Source organism: Gouania willdenowi, chromosome 14 (assembly GCF_900634775.1).
Source record: "Gouania willdenowi chromosome 14, fGouWil2.1, whole genome shotgun sequence".
In the NCBI taxonomy this organism is placed as follows: domain Eukaryota; kingdom Metazoa; phylum Chordata; class Actinopteri; order Blenniiformes; family Gobiesocidae; genus Gouania; species Gouania willdenowi.
Window position 1 is genome coordinate 13,547,601 of NC_041057.1, and position 20,028 is coordinate 13,567,628.

A 20,028-nucleotide genomic window follows, 5' to 3' on the forward strand; every position below is an offset into this window, starting at 1 on the left:
GCTTCTTCTGCACAGTCTTGTTGATTCCATTAGCAGCTCGGACAAGATTTTGATCAAATACTAAAAATAAATGGCGATAAACTCCAGGACTACGGATGTTATGTAACGCACAGGAAGGACCCTTACACAATGATGAGTGTGTGTTACTATTGTGTGTGTGTGTGTGTGTGTCTGTCACAGCCAGCAGGAGGCTGTTTAGCATGGAGGAGCAGGAGATGAGTGGAACTCGAAAACCAGCAGGGAAAAGAAATAGATTTCCATCAAATCCATACAGGAAGTGTTTAAAAATACATGCATTATACAAATTATTAGTAGAACTTTGTTAACAGTTGGTGGGTATGATGATATGACAGGCTATTTCACCCATTTTCCCAGTGTATTCTATTTCTGCTGGTGAATCTGTGGAGGTTGTTACTGCTCGGGGAGCGTTGCCTAGCTAAGCTGCTAACATGTAATTTCCTTTTGTGTTTTGACTGCAGCTTTGTCTGATCTGATCTCACTGGGAACACTTTTTCCTTTTATAATCTAATCTTGTCCCTTTACACGTTCTCCTGCTTGGAATAGGAGAGAGAAGCTCGTCTCCTGCTTTCCAAGGACGAATGCAGAGCGTCCTGATGGAATATTTAGAAACTAACTTTCACTTTGTAATCTCTGTTTGAATCTAACTGTCAACAATGGGAACATTTATAAGTAGTTTTTCTGTTCCCTTGTGCATTATTTCTTTCTCTGAGTCTTCACACTCTGCTGTTGCTTTTTCTCTATCTCAGCTACGATTTTTTCTCCCCTTCAAATCACTGGCTCACTGTGCTCCAAACTGTTACAGAAAACATGGATTCATCTTTGTGAAATGTGTGATTCATTTTCCCTCTTTCGCGGTGCACTGAACTGCAGCAAGTAAGTCTGTGCATGTGCGTGTGTGCGTGTGCGTAGTCTCTGCGTCCCACTATTTACTGGAGCTCATTATTGCAATGTGTGAACGTTTTCTCCCTCTCCTCCCTCACTGCACCGTTTCCTCTGTCCTTTCACTATGAGACAAGTATGCACAACGAACGCAGAATAGAGACGCCCAATCTTTGGGTTCAAGTCAAAGTCATGCACTGTCTGCATGTCAGTGCTGTGTGTGTGTGTATGTGCACGCATGCAAACATTCACTGTGGAAATATCCACATTACACCTAATGAATAAGTGTCAACATTAGCATTATTAAGGGTTATGCTCATGCTTTACTTGACATGATTACTTGTACAGTAGTCCCTCGCTATAACGCGCTTCACCTTTCGCAGCCCCAGTGTTTCGCAGAATTTTTTTACAGTGTATGAACGCGCATTGTGTTCTGCATCCTGATTGGCTGCTGCGTTCGCACTGGATGCGTCACAAAATGTCCATACGTCCAGATTACATACAAAGTCAATGGATAGACGCGGCCCAAATGCGAAATCTTTCCTGTGCGGCGGTGCAGTCCGATCCGCCCGTCATTTGTTGACTGACAACACTGACAACAGTCTGTTCACCCATTCAACCATGGAGTAGAAGCTGTGCGTGACCACCTGGAGCTGTATGACACGGCCTTTATAACCGCTACCGGACTAGGAAGGATTTGGCGTGGAGTAGAATCAGAGAGGAGGTGGTAGGAGCAGGTAAAAGTTCTCTCTGTAGCATTGAGCTAGGCTAGCATTAGCCGCTAATCACACAGGCTTTTTTCACTGGTGGTTTATGTTTGTGAGAGGAGAAAAATGAGTGCAGCTCCTCGCTTCAGCAGACAGTGAAACTCACCGAATTGGATGTATCGCTGGTGGGTGGTGCTTCGCTTCAAACTCGCATATGAAGCGAATGGGGACATTTCTTGATCTTGCGCACTCAGAAGTGCTGTATGTTTGCAAGTTTTCTCCCCGACAAAACCCACAATGTCAACGTCAGTCTGAGAAAAGTGTATAAAGTGTGTGGGGAGGGGTTTTACAGCCTTAAAACATGTACTGTATAACAACTGTAAAAAATAAAGCTGACTACTTTGCGGATTTCGCCTATTGCGGGTTTTTTTAGAACGTAACCCCCGCGATAATTGAGGCATTACTGTATACACTTTCTTCAACTCGTACATGCACTAGGGCAGGGGTGGCCAACTCCAGTCTTCGAGAGCCGGATTCCTGAGAATTTTAGATGTGTCCCTGCTCCAACACACTTGAAGCAAATGACTCGTTATCATTGTTTCAGCAGAGCTTGATGACAACACATTGGTTTCAACCAGGTGTGTTGGAGCAGGGAGACATCGAAAAGTCTCAGGAATCTGGCTCTCAAGGACTGAAGTTGGCCACCCCTGCACTAGGGGCTCTATTCTCTCATGCGAGTAAGTCAAAAAAGCCAGACAGCGGAGCTGTTTTTGGCTGGGTGCTATTATCCCCCTGTACTTAAGTCAGTCACTGTGCACCTCCATCCCAGTTACGCACTCTGGCTGGAGCGGCCCTGAAATGTGGGTGTTCCCATTCAAATCTGGCCTTGCGCGTGTTCTCCCGTCTGCTTAAGTTCTTTTCCTCTTACATGCTTCCAAACCTGGAAAAGTGCAGCGCCCCAATAAGGTGAAACATTATATTGCACTAGAAATATGGACTTAGTTACAATTGAAGCCACAAGTACTCATTATATTGCAGAAGAAACTCCCAGAAAGAATCCATCCAAACTGACACTGTCACGCTGTCACTGGGGTGGCAGTGGGGAGTCACACAAGCTCGCCAAAGGATTGACCCTCAGCATTACTAATATGTTGACATTTACCAGTTCTAAATTTTTTCTAAAAAAAGTTTTTCAGTGGTGAAAGCAGCGTCGCGGAGCTGTTTCGCTGTGCCAAATGTGTACGACGGCTGCTGCAGCAGCTGCTGCTCGTTACAGGACTCTGACAGACGTCAGACTGATGTCCAACTATTTTAACAATGTGTATAACGTAAAGCCACAGTTTGACCCACTACACGAGTGAATAACAAGTGAAACATTGTTGACAGATGATGATGCCGATGATGCGCGCTGATCATTTCTGAACGCAGGAATGTAAGATGTTAATAAAATCAGGCTTTCCACACAAACAAATGTTAATCTGGAGTTCATATGAGGGGAAAAAAAGAGAAATTTTAACTGTGGCTCGAATATAAAAATGTGCCTGATCTTCACCCTGCAGTATTCTGATCAAATCAACCTGTTACATTGTTTATCAATAAAGGCGTTTCAAATTAAAAGGTCGCTTTATCATTTTCGTGGATTTCAATGACATTTACAAGCATTAGGAAAACTCCATGTTCCGTGATTTCTAGACAGCCCCAAAAATAACGACATCATGTCCCAGTCCGCCTCCTTTGCTACAGACCGTCTTCATTCCCTGATGAAGCGCTTTTGGTCTACTTACGCACAGGGACCTGGACTGGAGAATGCGTGCAGGAGAGAGGTGTGGAACTGCAGGCACGTAAAAAAAGTTCTTAAGTCCAGAAGGGAGAATAGACCCCCATGAAAGTCATATTCTAATTTTCCATTTTATAGTTTACTCACTTCCATTTTATTTCTGTTTCATTAGCTTTCACTAATTAGATGTCATTAATGGTGATTAAATCTCCTGAAATAGTGCCAAACATGCTAAATAGGGTTAATTGTTGCTTCAGATGTGCGCTAAAAGCACGCACAGTAATCACGCCAAATTACGACACGAGTTTATGTCCATCTATTTTTGCCACACTTGATGCCAGATATTTAGCCACACAATTTAAAGCAAAATCTATCTTAGAAATGCGTGACATTGTCCAAAAACATGCGCCGTAGGTGGAGTTTTGTCTTTTATAGGAAATTTTATAGGAAATTAAAGATTTTGCTGTGAGATTTGACATTTAACCCTAACCCTAACCTGTTTACGGGGGAAAACTGCATGTAAATGAGTGATATTACCCAAAGCATGTTATGGTAGGTTTCATATCATTGCAATTTCAGCTTGATTTTTTAGGTAACATAAACTAAAATAATAATAATAATTAAAAATAAATAAAAATAATAATAATGTCCTTTTGTTTGAGGAAGTGCATTTTATAATTTGATTTACCAATAATACTAATAATAAATAACAGTAGGAGTGACTGATCAAGTTACCACCCCTCTAACTGTAACCTCACTTATCGCCTATCACCAGCATAAATCACTGCCTCACCACAAAAAATGTATATATTATGTTGAGTTATCTAACAGTGAGAAATAAACAGTATTCTACTGCCTAATGGGCATCAAACCGTAATTCCTTCACTCACCAGCACCACTATATAACCAAGCCTCAGGGTCTCAACCTCAGCACTATTATCACTAAACAGCAGCTTTAGGATAATATAAGCTAAAATCAATGGGTCAACAAAAAAGAGAAAGAAATATATTTTAAAAATGCAAAGCTTGAAAATCAATGTGTGATAAATAAAAGATTTACACAATGAGAGACAAACCAAGAGGCAGAAATGAAGATTATACAAGGCTGCTGATATGACACAGCAAACAAGACAGGGAGAGATAGAACGAGAGATGGAGGAGAAAAAGATGATGGGAGTGAATAAAAAGAAAGGAAAGTAAGAGAGGAAAGACGGTGAAGGACACGACAAATCATTACAGCAGACAACGTCATCCTTCACTCTCTGCTACACACACACACACACACACACACACACACAGAATAGATATGGCTGTTTAGTGCCAGCAGCACAGCTCCTGGTACCTGATGGTAACAATCTGCTGAGTCAGGAATCTGCTGTGTGTGTCTGTGTGTGTAGCAGTAGTAGTAGTGTGAAACACACTGAGCGATAGAGAAAGGGCAAAGAGAAAGTGCTCATATTTGATTAACTCGAGTGTGTGCATGTGTGCGCGTGAGTGCGCATGTGCGTGTGCATGTATACTGGTTGCTTTGCTCCATTTTGAGCAGTGCAGAAAATAACTACAGTCTCATCCAACAACATGCATGGAGGACAGAAGTTCACTGTCATCACCATCCACCACACTAGTGCCCCTTTTACTGCTATCGCCATGACAACAAGCTTTTCTTCTCCTTACCGTGACAGCTGCAGGTCACGCCTCATCGTGGATTAAAAGCTTTCTTCATAACATCAAAGATGAACACAGAGCACAGTTCTACATCATCTAAACTACTGCTACCATCACAGACTGTGTAAAAAAAAATGATCAATGTGTAATACATATATGAGATAAATATCTGTGATAAACATGGTAGTACCTCAGGCTTTCATTTATCGTTATCATGAGGAGATTCTGTATTATGACGTCCTGTATCATGACACTAGATTAATTATGCATTAACAAACATGCATGCGTATCTGGGTTGAACTGGTTATTGGTACTGGGTCCAGTTCAGCATCTCCCAGTGTGGTACTATATTACTGAATTTACAATTCCTTCAGAGATCGACCCTTCAGGTTCCTCCCTGCATGTTTGCATATCGCTGGTGTGCAGTTTAACAGTTTAAAGTGCTAATTCTACCAGTTGTGGTGAAACCTGTTAATATTACAGTAATTATCACGGAGAGTGGCGCTGCCAGGATTCAATTTATTGGTACGCACAGAGCAGACTCAGCTTGGCCTTGTGTGAACACGTGTTTAAGTGCTGAAGACGAGTTTTCACAGGTGACTGTCGATGCTCGATAAGGTTAGAGAAGGGCAGTAGGCTGAGGTAAACAGTCAAATGTGCTGAGGATGATGGCGATTGTACATTTGTCATCTTTGTGGGGAACTGGTACGTCATTCATCTTCCTCATCAGGAATCCACAAGCCACATAACAGTAATTTCTGTTTCAAACACGTCATTTCCAGTCAATCTGAGTAGAGGGGTTAGCTTTGATGGATCCAGGATATTATCTTCAACCTCTGGGTTCAGAGCAGCAGGTGCTCCAATGATCCATCTCATATTGCACCACATTAACAACAGTGTTTATTTCACTTTATGGCTGGCCAAATGTTTCCTCGACTGTAACGTCACGGAGGTTCTTGCACAATGTTTGTTTCCTGTTGCTTGGGTCGGTACCGGTCACTGGATCAGCATCAGCAGCCTTACCTGGAGGAGCTGAGGTCCCACAGTGCGTCAAAGCCTTTTTCTCTGCGCAGTGTCTTTATACAGTGTGATGTAATGTTCACTAGCATCGGCTGAACTACAGTTTTACGTGCATTCGTGTCAGAGTCTACAAAACACCAGAAAAATCTCAACTAACACAAAATAAAGTCCATACACTTGTCACTATGTCTCTATTGAGAAAACAGTCGCTATAAGCGTTCTCAAAATATCCCAGTTTCGGTTCCTGTTTCAAAATGGAGCGGAGAGGATATTCTTTTCCCTACACCTTCAAAGATTTTTTAGGCACAGTGTGTACAGGATTCTGGCTGCCGGCGCTATTGTGTTTGATCGAAGGGCCACATTATCAACATTCATATCAGCATTTACAACAATGACTAATCTGAGCCTAAACACAGGAAAGAACAAGTTTTTATTGTAACTTTGTATTTCTCTGTCATTCTGTGTGTTTGTGTTTGACTTGCTTGTTATGATTGCATTTTGTGCATTTTTCTTGTCCTTTTGTGTATTTTTCCAGTAAAATGTATGCTTTTTGGAGTCATATCGTGCATTTGTGTTGTCATTTTGCATTTTTTTTTGGCTTGTTTGTTAGTACTGTGGCGTTGAAGTCATTTTTAGGTGTTTTTCTTGTCTTTTTGTGTACATTTGTTGTAATTTTGTGTGTTACTTTGAGTCCTTCTGTGTATTACTGTTGTCGTTTTGTACATTTTTGTTGTAGTTTTGTGCATTTTTGGAGTATTTTTCTTGTCCTTTACTGTATTTTCCTGCAATGTTGCAATTATTTGTATTTTGTAATATATTCTTGCTTTTGTTTTGTGCATTTTTCTGTCATTTTGTACATTTACTTTGGGAGCCACATGAAATTAGGCAGAGGGCCGCCAGTTGCACATGTCTGTACCAAGACATCTAGGTCTCCCGCTTTCCTTCTTTTTCCTACTCCACCATGTCCAAGAGTTTCTAAACCAGGCGTTCTTATTCTTCTGCCTCCACATTATAATAAACAATGCACGTAACTGTATCAACCTCTGTCATCTATGAAGAGCAGAAAGAAAATTAACCTCCATTAACGCAGAGGGTTTGTATCCCGACACGCTTGCTCACTCACCTCCTGTCATGTCCTCTTCTAGAAGCTTTATCTGCAGATGGAAGATCTTCTCCTGGAGGTCGCACAGGGTGTGCTTCATTTTCTCTCTCCGTGTCACCATGTAGCACAGGTTACGCACCTGAAAGACAAAACATGGAGAAACGGAGGCGGGTTTATTCATTTCAAACTGGTACAGCCTTTAAGATCTGCTGCATTATGAGAAAATGAGCTGAATTAGACTAATATAGCTTCAACGCTAAAATCCAGATCAAGCCTTTCTTTATTCTGTATTGCACTTTGTTTTTAACATCAGTCAGCACTAACTTCACTCACAATTGAGCAATATTTCAACTACCAACATTAGTGAGGATAGCGTAAACTATTGGTATTGGTAGAATCTGATCATCATGTTAGAAATTAAATATTGTGGCCAAAATCTGAATATGATATTATACAGTGTTAATTCAACACAATGTGTGCTCCTCGTCTCCTACCGTTGAATTCCACGCTGCATCCCCACCCCTCCCTGCTCCACATACAATCTGATGCTGGGACACATACTGTAAGTAACCATCACTACTACAAAACATGTTAAATGCATGTCGAAAGTGGCTGACAACAACAGGGACACACTAAACCCTTAATTCCAAAAGAATTACATCGCCATTGTGAGAGTTTGTTGGACCTCTGTCCACATCACTATGATAATTCTGCCAAATGAAGTCAGACCTGTGATGTCACTTTAAAGTCAATTGATAGTGTTTATCAGTTCATCTGTTACCTTTTAACAGTAAATTAGGCAAAAATCTGACATTGTGACAGCCTTAGTATACATGTGATGGTAATCTCATCTTCTCGCACTACACAACAGTTGCTAGCACGCAACTACATGCTGCCAGGTTGCAAAAAGACAAGTGAACTTCCTAAAGGTCATTACAATAATTAACATAATTTATGCCCCTTTGCTCAAGCAATGAAAGACAAGTGTAAATGTGACAGTGCACCTGTTTCTTTCTGAGGAATTGGTCATGTGGTGTAGAGGTGGTTTAGTGTGTGTGTGTGTATGTGGGTACTTATTGATTATTTAGTGTCTTAAACTATCATAAAATACAATACATATCCATTCTTTTATAAATAAATGATGAATACATAGTATTTAAATATGCAGTGTATAAAGGGACAATATTATTGTATTCAAATCTGGTGACAAACCACTTGCACATGTATCTACTTTTTACCATATATATTTAGTAGATTTGTTTTTGAGCATTGTTTGAGTTCTGTCTGCTCGGCTCCAAGCAAAAACATTCCAGTCATTACAAAAAGTTCATTTTAATTGAAAGCAGCCATAAAGGTCGAGGCTCACAGTAAGTCAACTATGAAAACACTGTTTTTAACCCAGTAAATCTGTATTTTTTTGCTAACAAGTGTCAAAGCACCTTAAGTACACACTAAGCTTGCACCAAGCCCTTAAATAAGGTGGTATACCAAAGCAGTAATGATATAGTGTGAGGTGAGATTCAAGAGGTGACTTCCCGTCTATAAACTGGATCCCAGACTCCTTCCATTCAGACAAATTCCAGCTGAGCCCCGCTGCTCCACCGCGCTGCAAAATCGCTATCATATGGTTCTATAAGCAATGCATGACAATATATGTGTGGATAGAGACCACTGAGCTATCAAATGTGTGAGCGTGCATGTTTATATTCCCACATCTGGATGCTTAAAGAAAACGTGTGAGTGTAAATGCACGTGCGACCGTTTTGTACAGACGGTGGAGGAGAGCAAGGGAGACGAGAGAAGAAAGGCGAAGAAATGACAGAGAATTAGAGCGTGACAGACTGAGTAAGACAGGGTAGGAACAGACAGACATTGACGAAGCGTAGATGGCATTCAAATAGAAAGAAATACAAAAGCGTGGCCCCCAAACAGATGCAGTAGTTTAACGGTTACAAAACAATTTTATCTGCAGTTACAAAGACACACATACGCACTGTCACTCTGTTAGTAAAGTGGAACACGTGCATTTTAAGGAAGGTAAATAAGCCCGTTTCAAACTTCTCAAGGTCATCAATGATTGCGTAAAAGTCTTGATTTTAAACATCTTAGCATCTTGTTCATGAGTGAGGGTAGGATGGAGCCAGAGATCGACTGGCGGATCGGGGCGGAGTCTGCAGCCTTACGAACGCATAACCAGTCAATTGTGGTGAAAGGAGCATGAAGCCAGAAGACAAAGTTCTCTGTTTATCTGTCACCTATGGTCATCTTCGGGTTATGACCCAAAGAACAAGATCCATGTGGCTGAAATGTGTTTTCTCTGCAGGAGGGCCAGGCTCAGACTTCACGTTCACACCGATGGACCCTAGAGCAGTTAAAACGCTTGTTTGCTTTGATAGTCTGCCTTGTTTGGGTGGTGTGAACATGATAAGGGAGTCTAGAGTAGATCAAACAGGCAAATTCTAGAACGATTGTTTCTGCCAGTCTTTGAGTGTTTCCAATCAAAATGTAGAGCGATAAAAAGTGCTGTGAAAGCAATGTGGCATGGACTAAAAACAGGAAGTGTGGGAGATGATGTAGAGCGCACGGCATTGGGGTGGTCAGGAGAACCAAAAGTCACAAAACAGGGCTTTAAAACCACTAAAGTAACGGCAACTTGTTGCTGCTCCATTGTTGAATGCAGTGAAAGAACAAACGGAGAAGGCAGAAGTTTCTGCGCACTCTTAGGCGCTCGCTTTGACCCATAGATTGGAGCTTGTTTTTTGGGTTTCTGTTTTTCTGAAGTCTCTACTCCAGTAACGGGGCCCTCAAGCGGTTAGCTCCTGCAACTGCACCAGAGGCTGTTTGGAGCAGATCAGAAATTGTGCTCTGAACACTAACTGATCCAAATTCGGACCAAGTACAGGACTAAACAGAAGTGAAAGCACTCTTAGAGATAGGAGGAGGACTTCAGAGTAGAGCCATTCCTCCTCCACTTCGAAAGGAGTGAGTTGAGGTATAGTTTTGGGACGTGTGATGTCCACCTAGGAGAAGAACCCGGAAGTGGAGCGTCTGGGCTTCCATGCTGAGGATTCTGCCCGCGCGACCCAGACTGGGATAAGCAAAGAATAGAACCATACAAAATGTCAATTGGAAACAAAAAAGCCTTGCATTGACATTTAGGCTTTCTTTAATTAAAATGCTTAAAGCAGGTGTAGTCTGAACAGATAAAAAATACATCACAAAAGAAAAAAAATTACAAAGGAAGAAAATAAAAAATCACTTTCTGATTAAACAAAACCATGTGTCATACAGTTGCCTGTTCCAACAGACACCAGACAAAACATTTTAAAACTGTGTTTTTATGACATGAAACATGATCAATGGTCTCTTATCGACCTAAACCATGCAGGTGTGTGTGTGTGTGTGTGTGTGTGTGTGTGTGTGCAGTTCATCTGCTGGTGTTGATGTATTGGCCCGCCTGGCCTGTGTGACCCATCCCATCCTTGAAGTATAAATAGAAGGCCAACTGGGACACAATGTGCAGAGGATGGCTTTGATTAGAACACTGTGCGTGTGGTGATGTGTGTGTGTGCGTGTGTGTGTGTGTGTGTGCATGACAAAAACAAAAACTACTGCCTTAGCCTGTAAACACAAGAGAGCAACAGACAGGACCAAATGGAAGCTGTTTTTGTTTCCTCTGACACTTTGTCTCCCTGACATTGTTCTCCAAGTTCTTAAGAAACTTAAGACATACATAATAAAAACACCTCAGGAGTTACTTTGTTCAGCTTTATGCCAAAATATTTAGTCTGTGTTTCACATAAAGAAACAAAATCAGTGAACTATTGTGTCAGCTGGGTGAATAGGAACCAAAAGCCTTTTTACGTCACAGCAACAGATGCCAACAGGAATGGTGCATTCAGGGTCAATCCACTAAAAGATGTATTTAATTCACTAAATGTAATAATGCTAAATCTAGAAATGCAAAACAATGACAACCTATTAGTCCAGCTGACTGATTTTGTAAATGTTATTCAACACACCAATGGATCTTAGGGATTCAATCTATCTGCTCTTTGACTGGATCTGTCTACACGTAAATATTTAGACATTAAAAACATTTGCATTATGATAAAACAACACTTAACTAAACAAACTGCATTTAAAGAGAATTATGACAACACAACAAGCTCTAAAGTACAGTATGCCTTTGAGGATGATGTCACTGGGTGTCCTTCGGGGCTCACCACCACAAAAGGAGGATGTTACCACGGTAACAGTTATACAGAAAAAGGTATAAAAAGAGGCTGTGAGCAGCCCCCTACCAGTGGATTGAATACCAGGGTTTTTCAATAAATAAACCATTTCAGTTTGGTTTCGAAAGGGAAAGGCAGGAATAGTACAAGATGGATTCTGGTGTTTGTGAACACCAGGAGAATCCATCTTGCAAGCAGGTTTAGCTATTAAGAGCTAAACCTGCTTGCTTCCTGCCTTTGCCTTTCGAAACCAAACTGAAATGGTTCAAACCAATCATGAGGTAGTGTTGTGGTTTAGGGCGGGATATCCTGGTGTGACGAAGGCAGAAGCGCTGAAGCAAAACTGGCGCATGCGCAGTTGTGGGGAGAGGAAGTAGCCGGGCTATCGCTATTAGCATAGCTCCGAATCAAAATAGAAAGATGTCAACACAGGGGGAGCGTTAACGTGCCATTAACTCGCATACTCGTGTTGCAAAAATGGCAAAAGTCACTCAACGACATAATGACCGCAGCATTACTAAAATTAAAGAAAGTTTTCATTAGTGTAGCCTTGTTGTTGTTGTAGCAGCATCTCTGCAGCGCATGCTGATGATGACATCATTTGTTACCGTGCGATTGGCTAAAACAAATAATGGTGGACAGGGGCTTCGCCCAATCAGCTTCAAGCATTCTGTTCATGTCCCTCCCTGGTTCGGAAAGGATTCACCAGACACAAACCCAGATCGATGTGGAGAAGTCAAGTTAGAGGGAGGGGCTACACATCAATCTGCCTGTTGCCAGGTTAGGAAATAGCAGGATTGTCCTAAATATTCTAAAAGTTGGGGGTGCATTGATTTATAAAATTGGACAAAAAGTAGGGTACAAGTTACTTGCGAAAACTTGTATAAAAGACAAAAACATAATAGAGAAAAGAAACAATCTCAAGTCTGAAAAAAATCATCATAGGATCATTCCTCTAACTTTGAACCTTTGTTTCAGGTGTGGAGATGCTAGAATCACCGTGACGTCCTAATGTTGTGATTTATTGGGACAAAGTAAACATGACATTTATGGACAGGGTGAACATGTGGTAATGGACTGTGTGAAAATGTAATGTACATGAAGGCAGACTTCAATCCATAGTCGTAAAATAAAAGCAGCCACTTATGTTCAAGAACACAAGCTTAAATTAAAAAAAAAAATGACATCTTCATGCTCTCTGATTTGCAGCGCCCATCTTTCCTCACTCAAACCACCATCATGTCCTTCCTGCCTCATCCATCCATGACACGACAGCCTGCACATAATCAGCATTACAAGTTTATTAACCGCGCTGGAGTCGAGCCAGAGCGTCTCATGCCACACTGTCCTTCACACTGGGGGCCTCTCTCGCACTTTCCCCCTCTCTCTCTATTAGTGTACATCATGACCCATGTCAGCACCTGCCATGTCCCTTCTGTCCTTATCATCAGTCCCAACACACTCACACAGAACATCATACTCCATCATACACGCATGCAGCAGAACTAAATAGAGATAGAGAGTCAGGAGCCAAAAACACTCAAATATTCTATATTCTTCATATTCTGCTAAAATTGAACGTAAAAATCATAAAACCAAAAGGTCTAGCAGGTAACGATACAAAAGAGGAAAATTACTTTTTACTCTCAGGAACCACTTTTGATCCAAAACTGATAATTCAGCCAGGACACAAGGTAGGAATTTTCATTCAAAAATTAAGAGATTTAAAAGACAATATAAACAATATATAATTATATACTGTAAGTTGTACTTTGGAAAAATCAAGTCCTAAATTGGTATCTGCTTCAAAATAAAAGCTCAATTGGGTTAGACCAGAGAAATCTTAATGTTTTAAGGAAAATAGTAAATGCAACTACATTGGGCCTGAATTGGGACTTTTATGTGGGGGGAAAAATCTAGAGCTGGGTTTTAAAAACTCTGAAAAATATCTCTTATCCTAAACCCAACCCCTCCTTCCCCGGCCCCAATCCTAAACCTAAACCCTCACCCTTAGACCCACTTTGATGTTATGTACTTTTATGAAATAAAGACAATATCTATTTATTGATTTAACTTTAATTTTATTTTTTTTATTTTAGATTTGATTGAATTGGAGATGCTCTCAACAATCAAATAAGGAAACATTGTTTTCATGTATATACTGTAGTGTATATCTTTTATTTATGAATATTTTAAAACCAAGTTTGGGATGCAGCTGGGGGCCATTGAGTTTGGGACCCTCGATAAACCATCTCCTGGAGACTCTTTTTAATTTGAATCTATTTAAAGTGTCTAATTTTGATCATCTAAGTTTAAAAAAGAAATAGTAATAATGTTACTTGGAACCTACAAGCAGAAATGGGAGGCATCTGTTAAAGTAAAAATGTCCTGTTGCCCATACTTTTCATTTTGAATCCCCTACCTTTACAAACACAATGAAATACCATCATCACCACATTAATGTGACCTTTGCTTTCAAGTGTCTAGAAGAATTTCCAACCTAACAGGTTACGTGTTACAACTCGCGGCTGTGTTTTACTGATTTCATGTCAGTCAGTGTCAGCGTTTGTGTGCTTAAATCTGAGAAAGACAGTGTGTGTGTGTGTGGGCGTGTGTGTGTGTGTGTGTAGCCTCAGGTAGAGAAGCAGGACCTATTTCAGTCTGAGTTAATTCCCCAACTGATCTCTGAGATAGAGACAGAAACCCAGAGGGGTGTGGGTGTGTGTGTGTGTGTGTGTGTGGTGGTGGGGGAACAGCAACACACACCTCTGCAACAGGAAAACTGCCTGTGTGTGTGTGTGGTGTGTGTTTTCACGCCAGTATCATTAAAACGAGACTTTAGAATTACTTTGCTGACATGTAAAACTAATTTGGTGATTAAGGACTTCACTACAATAATGTTATACACACATTTCTGAACATTAAATATGTTTATACCACTCAGTCAGAGAGTGATATAACTATGAGAGCAAAGAGTAACAGAGTGAAATGAGGCAACAAATAAAGATGATAACGGTATCTTTTCTTCCCTCTCTCATCTCCAGCTCGTGTCTACATTGATCTAACCCTCTCCGCTCCCAGCGTATAAACCTGTACTGCTTACTAATGAGCATCACATTCACTGTTGGCTCGCCACCAAGTGCTCAGACTTCACTGTAAGAAAGACACTTGGTGAAGATCTTGAAATATTGATCTTTAATTGGCCCATCATCACCCTTCACATCAATAATAGAAGCCTGGGTTAATCACCAACATGGCAATCCAGAGTGGAACAATTGAGATGAAGTTTGTTTAAAAATGCAGGCAGATTTAAATAGAAAGAGCAAATAGTTAATCAAAGGATCTCATGTTACTAAATGAGGAGTTACAACTGGGATTACAGGGCTGATTTATGCAATACTCAAATACCCTTAGCACACACAAAAATCCCTTGTGCATTCATATAATTGCACCAACTGGATTGTAGATTAATCCATCAATGTTCTCAGAGTGCATGAACGAGTCGCCAGTTGCAGGATAAACACATTTAGAGACACCAGTGATGCTAGAATACAGGTTTTGAAATGTAGAAAGAAACCACAATGCACCAAGGCGATCAATCCATGTTCAGGGAGCACATGCAAATGCAGCAAAACAAGGAGCCAAAAGAAATCCAAAGAGTAATTATTTCATTGGCATTTGCACTGTAGTCACATGAGCTCTGTCAAACACATCTGACCACGTCATCACCTACACAGACCCACTGATATCCTCACAGCATGTGCTCACACTGCAGTATTTCACTCAGTTTTGTGCAAACTAAAGTAACTATGTCTAACGTTTCCAGAAAGACAATTAAATGCTTGGGAACGCTGCACTATTGCTTGTTCTTTGACAGTCTTTGCATCGAGGTTTGTAAAAGAAAAAGAGGAAAAAAACAGAAGAATAATCAACAACAAATTGACTTAATCTGTAGTGTTGCTTTTTAGGAGGTTTTAAAACATTTGAACGACCCTTTCAGTTTCCAAATGTGTGAGTTAAACTCATTTATACACACCAAAAACAGTAAATTAATGCCTGATACACAAATACACACACAGATGGGGGCAGTGGTTCTTAACTGGTCAGTATATGGGCCTAATCATCAATTCTTAAAGATAAGCTTCAACCCAAACCAAGTACAATATTTGGCTTTTCTTTAATGAATTATGCAGTTTGAAGTTCGGATGGTGCAAAATATTACAGTCCATTATTACCATTAACAGGTAGTGACACAGGAAAGATATTAGACTATAAAGTCAAGTATTTGCACATAAAAACAAAAGGTCTAATATAACACACTGTGCATTAAAAAGGAAAACAAAGTAAGACTTAATGTTTCATCAGACAATTATAAAATAAAAAACCTAAATTTTACTTTGATTTATTCTATTAAGCATCAGTATTTAAGCATAAACTAAAAGTAAATGAAAGTGAAAATGATACACATATCTTTGTGTGTTTCAGTAACAGTTAAAAAGATTTAACTGTCACATACTGTTGGCAGTGTAACAGTATGTGTAAAAATCCCATCAAAATAAAAGACCAGGTAAGTTTTCACAGCCCACTTTTTGGACTTAGACATCTCTGCAGGTTCTGCCAAGTTCATAGTAAGTAAAATTGTGCAACACAAACACTTACTTCATAAATCAAATTTATTTCACACACCAATATTTCTTATTCATTTCCTCCTCTATCATTTTATTTTCTCATTCTCAACTTTCTGCTGCTTTTATTTTTGGAAAAACCTCCATCTCTCTATATTCCTACTAATCCTGCTCAGTTGTCACAGAGCAAATGTAAATGGTGAAAACGGAGAGAACTGAAATCAGCAAACAGGCATCCATATACACTTTAATCAACAGTAGTAAAAACAGATACACACTAGTCTGTGTTAAATTCAATAGAAAAAAACTCACAATAAGCCTTCGTCTCCTTTAAATTGGAGTTTCATTAGACAAACTACTTTATGTCAGCAAACACAACAGGATTTGGGAGAAAGGATTAAACTGTCTTCAAAATCTCACTTGACAATGTACCCTGACAGCTTGTGTTGCCCCATGTTGCATGCAGTGTGCATAAGCTCTGATAGGATTAAAGAAGAGTGACTGGAGCTTATGGAAAATTCTAGTTCTTTGCACATAACACAAATATGCAACGTACTGTTAAATTGTCTAATTGTTACTAGACTAATTTCTTGATTTCTGCTTCTGTTTTGTTGTAACACTACATTAGAATTATGGGGGAGCTACTGATCATTAAGACTAGCTACAAGATCGCAAATATCTAATTTCATCTTGTAGCACATGGCAGCTCCATCTTCGAGTTACCTCACATGATTTTTTAAAGATTGTTTTTAATCGTCTCGACAACGATTGCATCCTCCTCTGCACCACGTTACCATGGCAACCCTCCGTGATTGGTACACAAAATACTGGAGGAGACTTGTTTTGTTTCTTTCTGCAAAAGATTGCGACGATGATGATGATGATGATGATTGCAGACTGAATTTAGAATCCCTGCAAAGAACAAGGCTGAAGGTCCAAGTCGGATCATTACGATCATCTAAAATGTCGCCATTTAAAAAATATGGGGGTCTCTTTTAATAGAAAACAAGCTATTAACAGTCTGAAATCTCAAAATCATTAGGTTTTTCTTATTGTCCATGTTAACAAATAATAGAGTTTTACATTTCAGGGAAGAAAAACTGTTTTCATACAACAGGAAACTGCACTGATGGACATTCAAAGACCCTCACACTTCAACTGACATGAAAAATAGAGCAAACTGCTGTCGGTGCCAAAAGATGGAGCACTAATGACCAGATGTAACGGCAGCGCTGAAGAACTTTAACACCATTTGTCAGGTAGAGAGGAGGTTCCTCTCCTGGAACGTCTTTTAAAGGAGGCGAAGGCAAAGAGAGGAAGTTATTCAGACTTAAATCACACTCAGCAGCAGGAGAAGCAAGAAGTGAAGCTTAATTGGTGGTGTTTTATTATCCTGCCATGCAGGGGTAAGCGGAAGTGTGAAAGAATGTGTTTGCAGATGCAGCAGCTCGCTCAACAGGGAGGCTGTACAGTATGTCATATTGGCCTGAGAGGTCAGATGAGAAAAAAAATCATAGTGCAAGAGGACATCATCAAAATCCTTTTTCTGTGTGTTTGGTCAAGTATACAGCAGAGAGGTGAAGGACTCAGGTGCTAACATGAGGGACACAGCTGACTGTAATTACTGTGGCTGTCCTATTGGTTTTAATTTATGGTTGTCTGTATCTAAATGAAAGCACACTATTAGATTAGACGTGTAAATTTAGCAACTAGAGTAGAGTCCTTGTGTTGAAACATGAACTTGACTTGACCAAACGTCTGGCCAAAGGACCATTCTTACACTTGTGATGATAAAACTCATTAAATGAATGAAACGTGTTGAAGCAAGCCCTGACAACATCTGAAGGGAATGCTTGGAATGCAGTGTCATATCAAACTCCACAGCGAGCTGCTAATCTGTTCCTGCAGCTTGTTTAGACATCCTGGATTCATCGCTTCATTTGGTTTAATCGCAATTTTAATTCTTGCTTCTCTTTCCTTTTTGGCCTGCGTGAGTAAAAGCCCAACATCTTATGGTAAAGGGTTAATTAATCAATCCCGTTCCATAAACCTGGAGCCTCGTCGAGCCCCACAGAACATCTGTTGCCCAGCTCTCTACGTCCCTTTCTGTGCTCGGCTCAGGATAGTTCTTGCACTTCACAACAGTCTTCCACAGCAGTGGTTCTTAACTTTTTCAGCCCGCGACCCCCAAAATAAAGGAGCGACTGGGCACCCCCACTGTACCTGAAGGTGGTTCAATACAAAGATGAACATTGAAGAACAGTGATGTGGAGACATCATCATCTATCCCCCCTCATCTATAAGGGGGAATAAAGAGGAGAGCTTAAAGTTAGCTAAATTATGGTTATTATTATTTACGCTATATTATGCAGTATATTCATCTTAGAGATGTAAATCCTTGTTTTAATCAGAAATAAAATAAGTTGAAAGTGACCAAAAATTATGGAAATGATGGTGAAATGGGATTTTAAAAACCACAGCAATTGGTTAAAAGTTGCAAATTAGAGTGGCCAAAAATGGAGAAAGTGGTAAAAAGGGTTTAAAGTGTCAATATTGGCTTAAAAGTGGCAGAAAAAAAGTAGGAACAATTAGTTTAAACTGGCTAATAATGGTCATGGCAAAATGTGAATGTGGTTACATTGGCAAAAATAAGCATGAAATATGAAAGGAGGTCAAAAGTGACAATAATGGGTCAACATACTGTATGTGGCATTAGGTAGGAAAAGTGGTGGAAAGGGTTTATAAGTGCCAAAAATGTCTTGAAAGTGGAAAAATTGAGCAGAAAAGCCATTTAAATTGAACATATAAGTGGCAGAAATGGAAGTAATGTTGCAAAAACGCATTAAAAATATGGTAAAAAAGTGATGAAAATACAACAAAAATATGGCAAGTTTGGTTTAGTTGCAGAAAAATGGTAAAAATAAGCAAAAATGGGCTCAGATTGTATCGTGTTCTGCAGCTTTATTGTAACGGTTCATGTTTTACAAGCAAAGAAGAAGATTGAGATGATGAGTGAGCACAGTTTTCTCTCTTCTGATCCCAGACTGATATTTTTCTCTTTCCATATGGGTTTGAGTTTTCAAAACAAATAATCAACAGTATATTAATCAAAATATCTGTACATTTTAATTCTTTGGAGCCATTTTAAAACAAAAAACTGATTACTTTACATGCACCATGAGCTAGAGAATGGACTTGATTGCATTAAAAAAGGCTCACTTTAAGGACAGTCCTTAAAGCTGATATCCGGAGTTTCTGAGAAACGTCTCGATGTCCCGCCCCAAACAGCCTCACTTCCTCCCCCTGCCTCTGCAATCTACCAGAAGCCACGCCTCTACTTTTCTGCACGCGCATCGCGGAACATAACAAGGTCGCATCAGGTAGCATCGATATAGGTCTATGGGTCAGGTAAGAGCAAAAATCATATTTACCTGTTTCCTGTTGTGACGCGAGGCCTTGTTTCTGTGCACAGTTCTGCATTCACTTTGATTGACAGTCTCAAAAACAGGAAGTCGAAGCCTATTGGCTGGACGCACTCAGCGATCGCTTCCATTTGTATAGGGGTCTAAAGGACGAAGGAGGGACTTATATACATTAATATATATGAATGACCACCTGCAGTAGACCATAGTAAAAGACTCGTTAGGTATTTTTTCGCATTTCAAAAAAATTATACATAAAAAGATTTCTCAGAAACTCCGGATATCAGCTTTAAGTGAATTTGCTGTACATATAAGAGTACCATCACCTGTTATCATCAGCCAAGATTCTTTTGCATTTATCTGATTCTCCAGCATTTATTCTTACGTATACATCATGCAAACCTTAATAGAAAGCTTGTAATCCTCCAAACATCCACCTAAAATGCAGCACCAAAAAGCTTTCAGAGGAGGTTTTTAAAATGCACCTTAAGGGTTGACACTTGCCATCCAATAAAAACCCTTTACTACAGCACAGTAACGACTGAGCGACCCTGCAGTGAAATAATAAAGGCACG

At 40.0% G+C, this 20,028-nt stretch overlaps 1 protein-coding gene across 2 annotated transcripts in view; it reads right to left on the minus strand.

The window, feature by feature from the left end:
* The window catches only part of jade2 (jade family PHD finger 2), a 157,500-nt gene that overhangs the window by 17,610 nt on the left and 119,862 nt on the right, over nt 1–20,028 (minus strand). For both annotated transcript variants that reach the window (XM_028466125.1, XM_028466124.1), the window contains exon 11: nt 7,193–7,310. In XM_028466125.1, the coding sequence (XP_028321926.1) occupies nt 7,193–7,310 (118 nt within the window). The remainder of the gene's footprint in view (nt 1–7,192; nt 7,311–20,028) is intronic.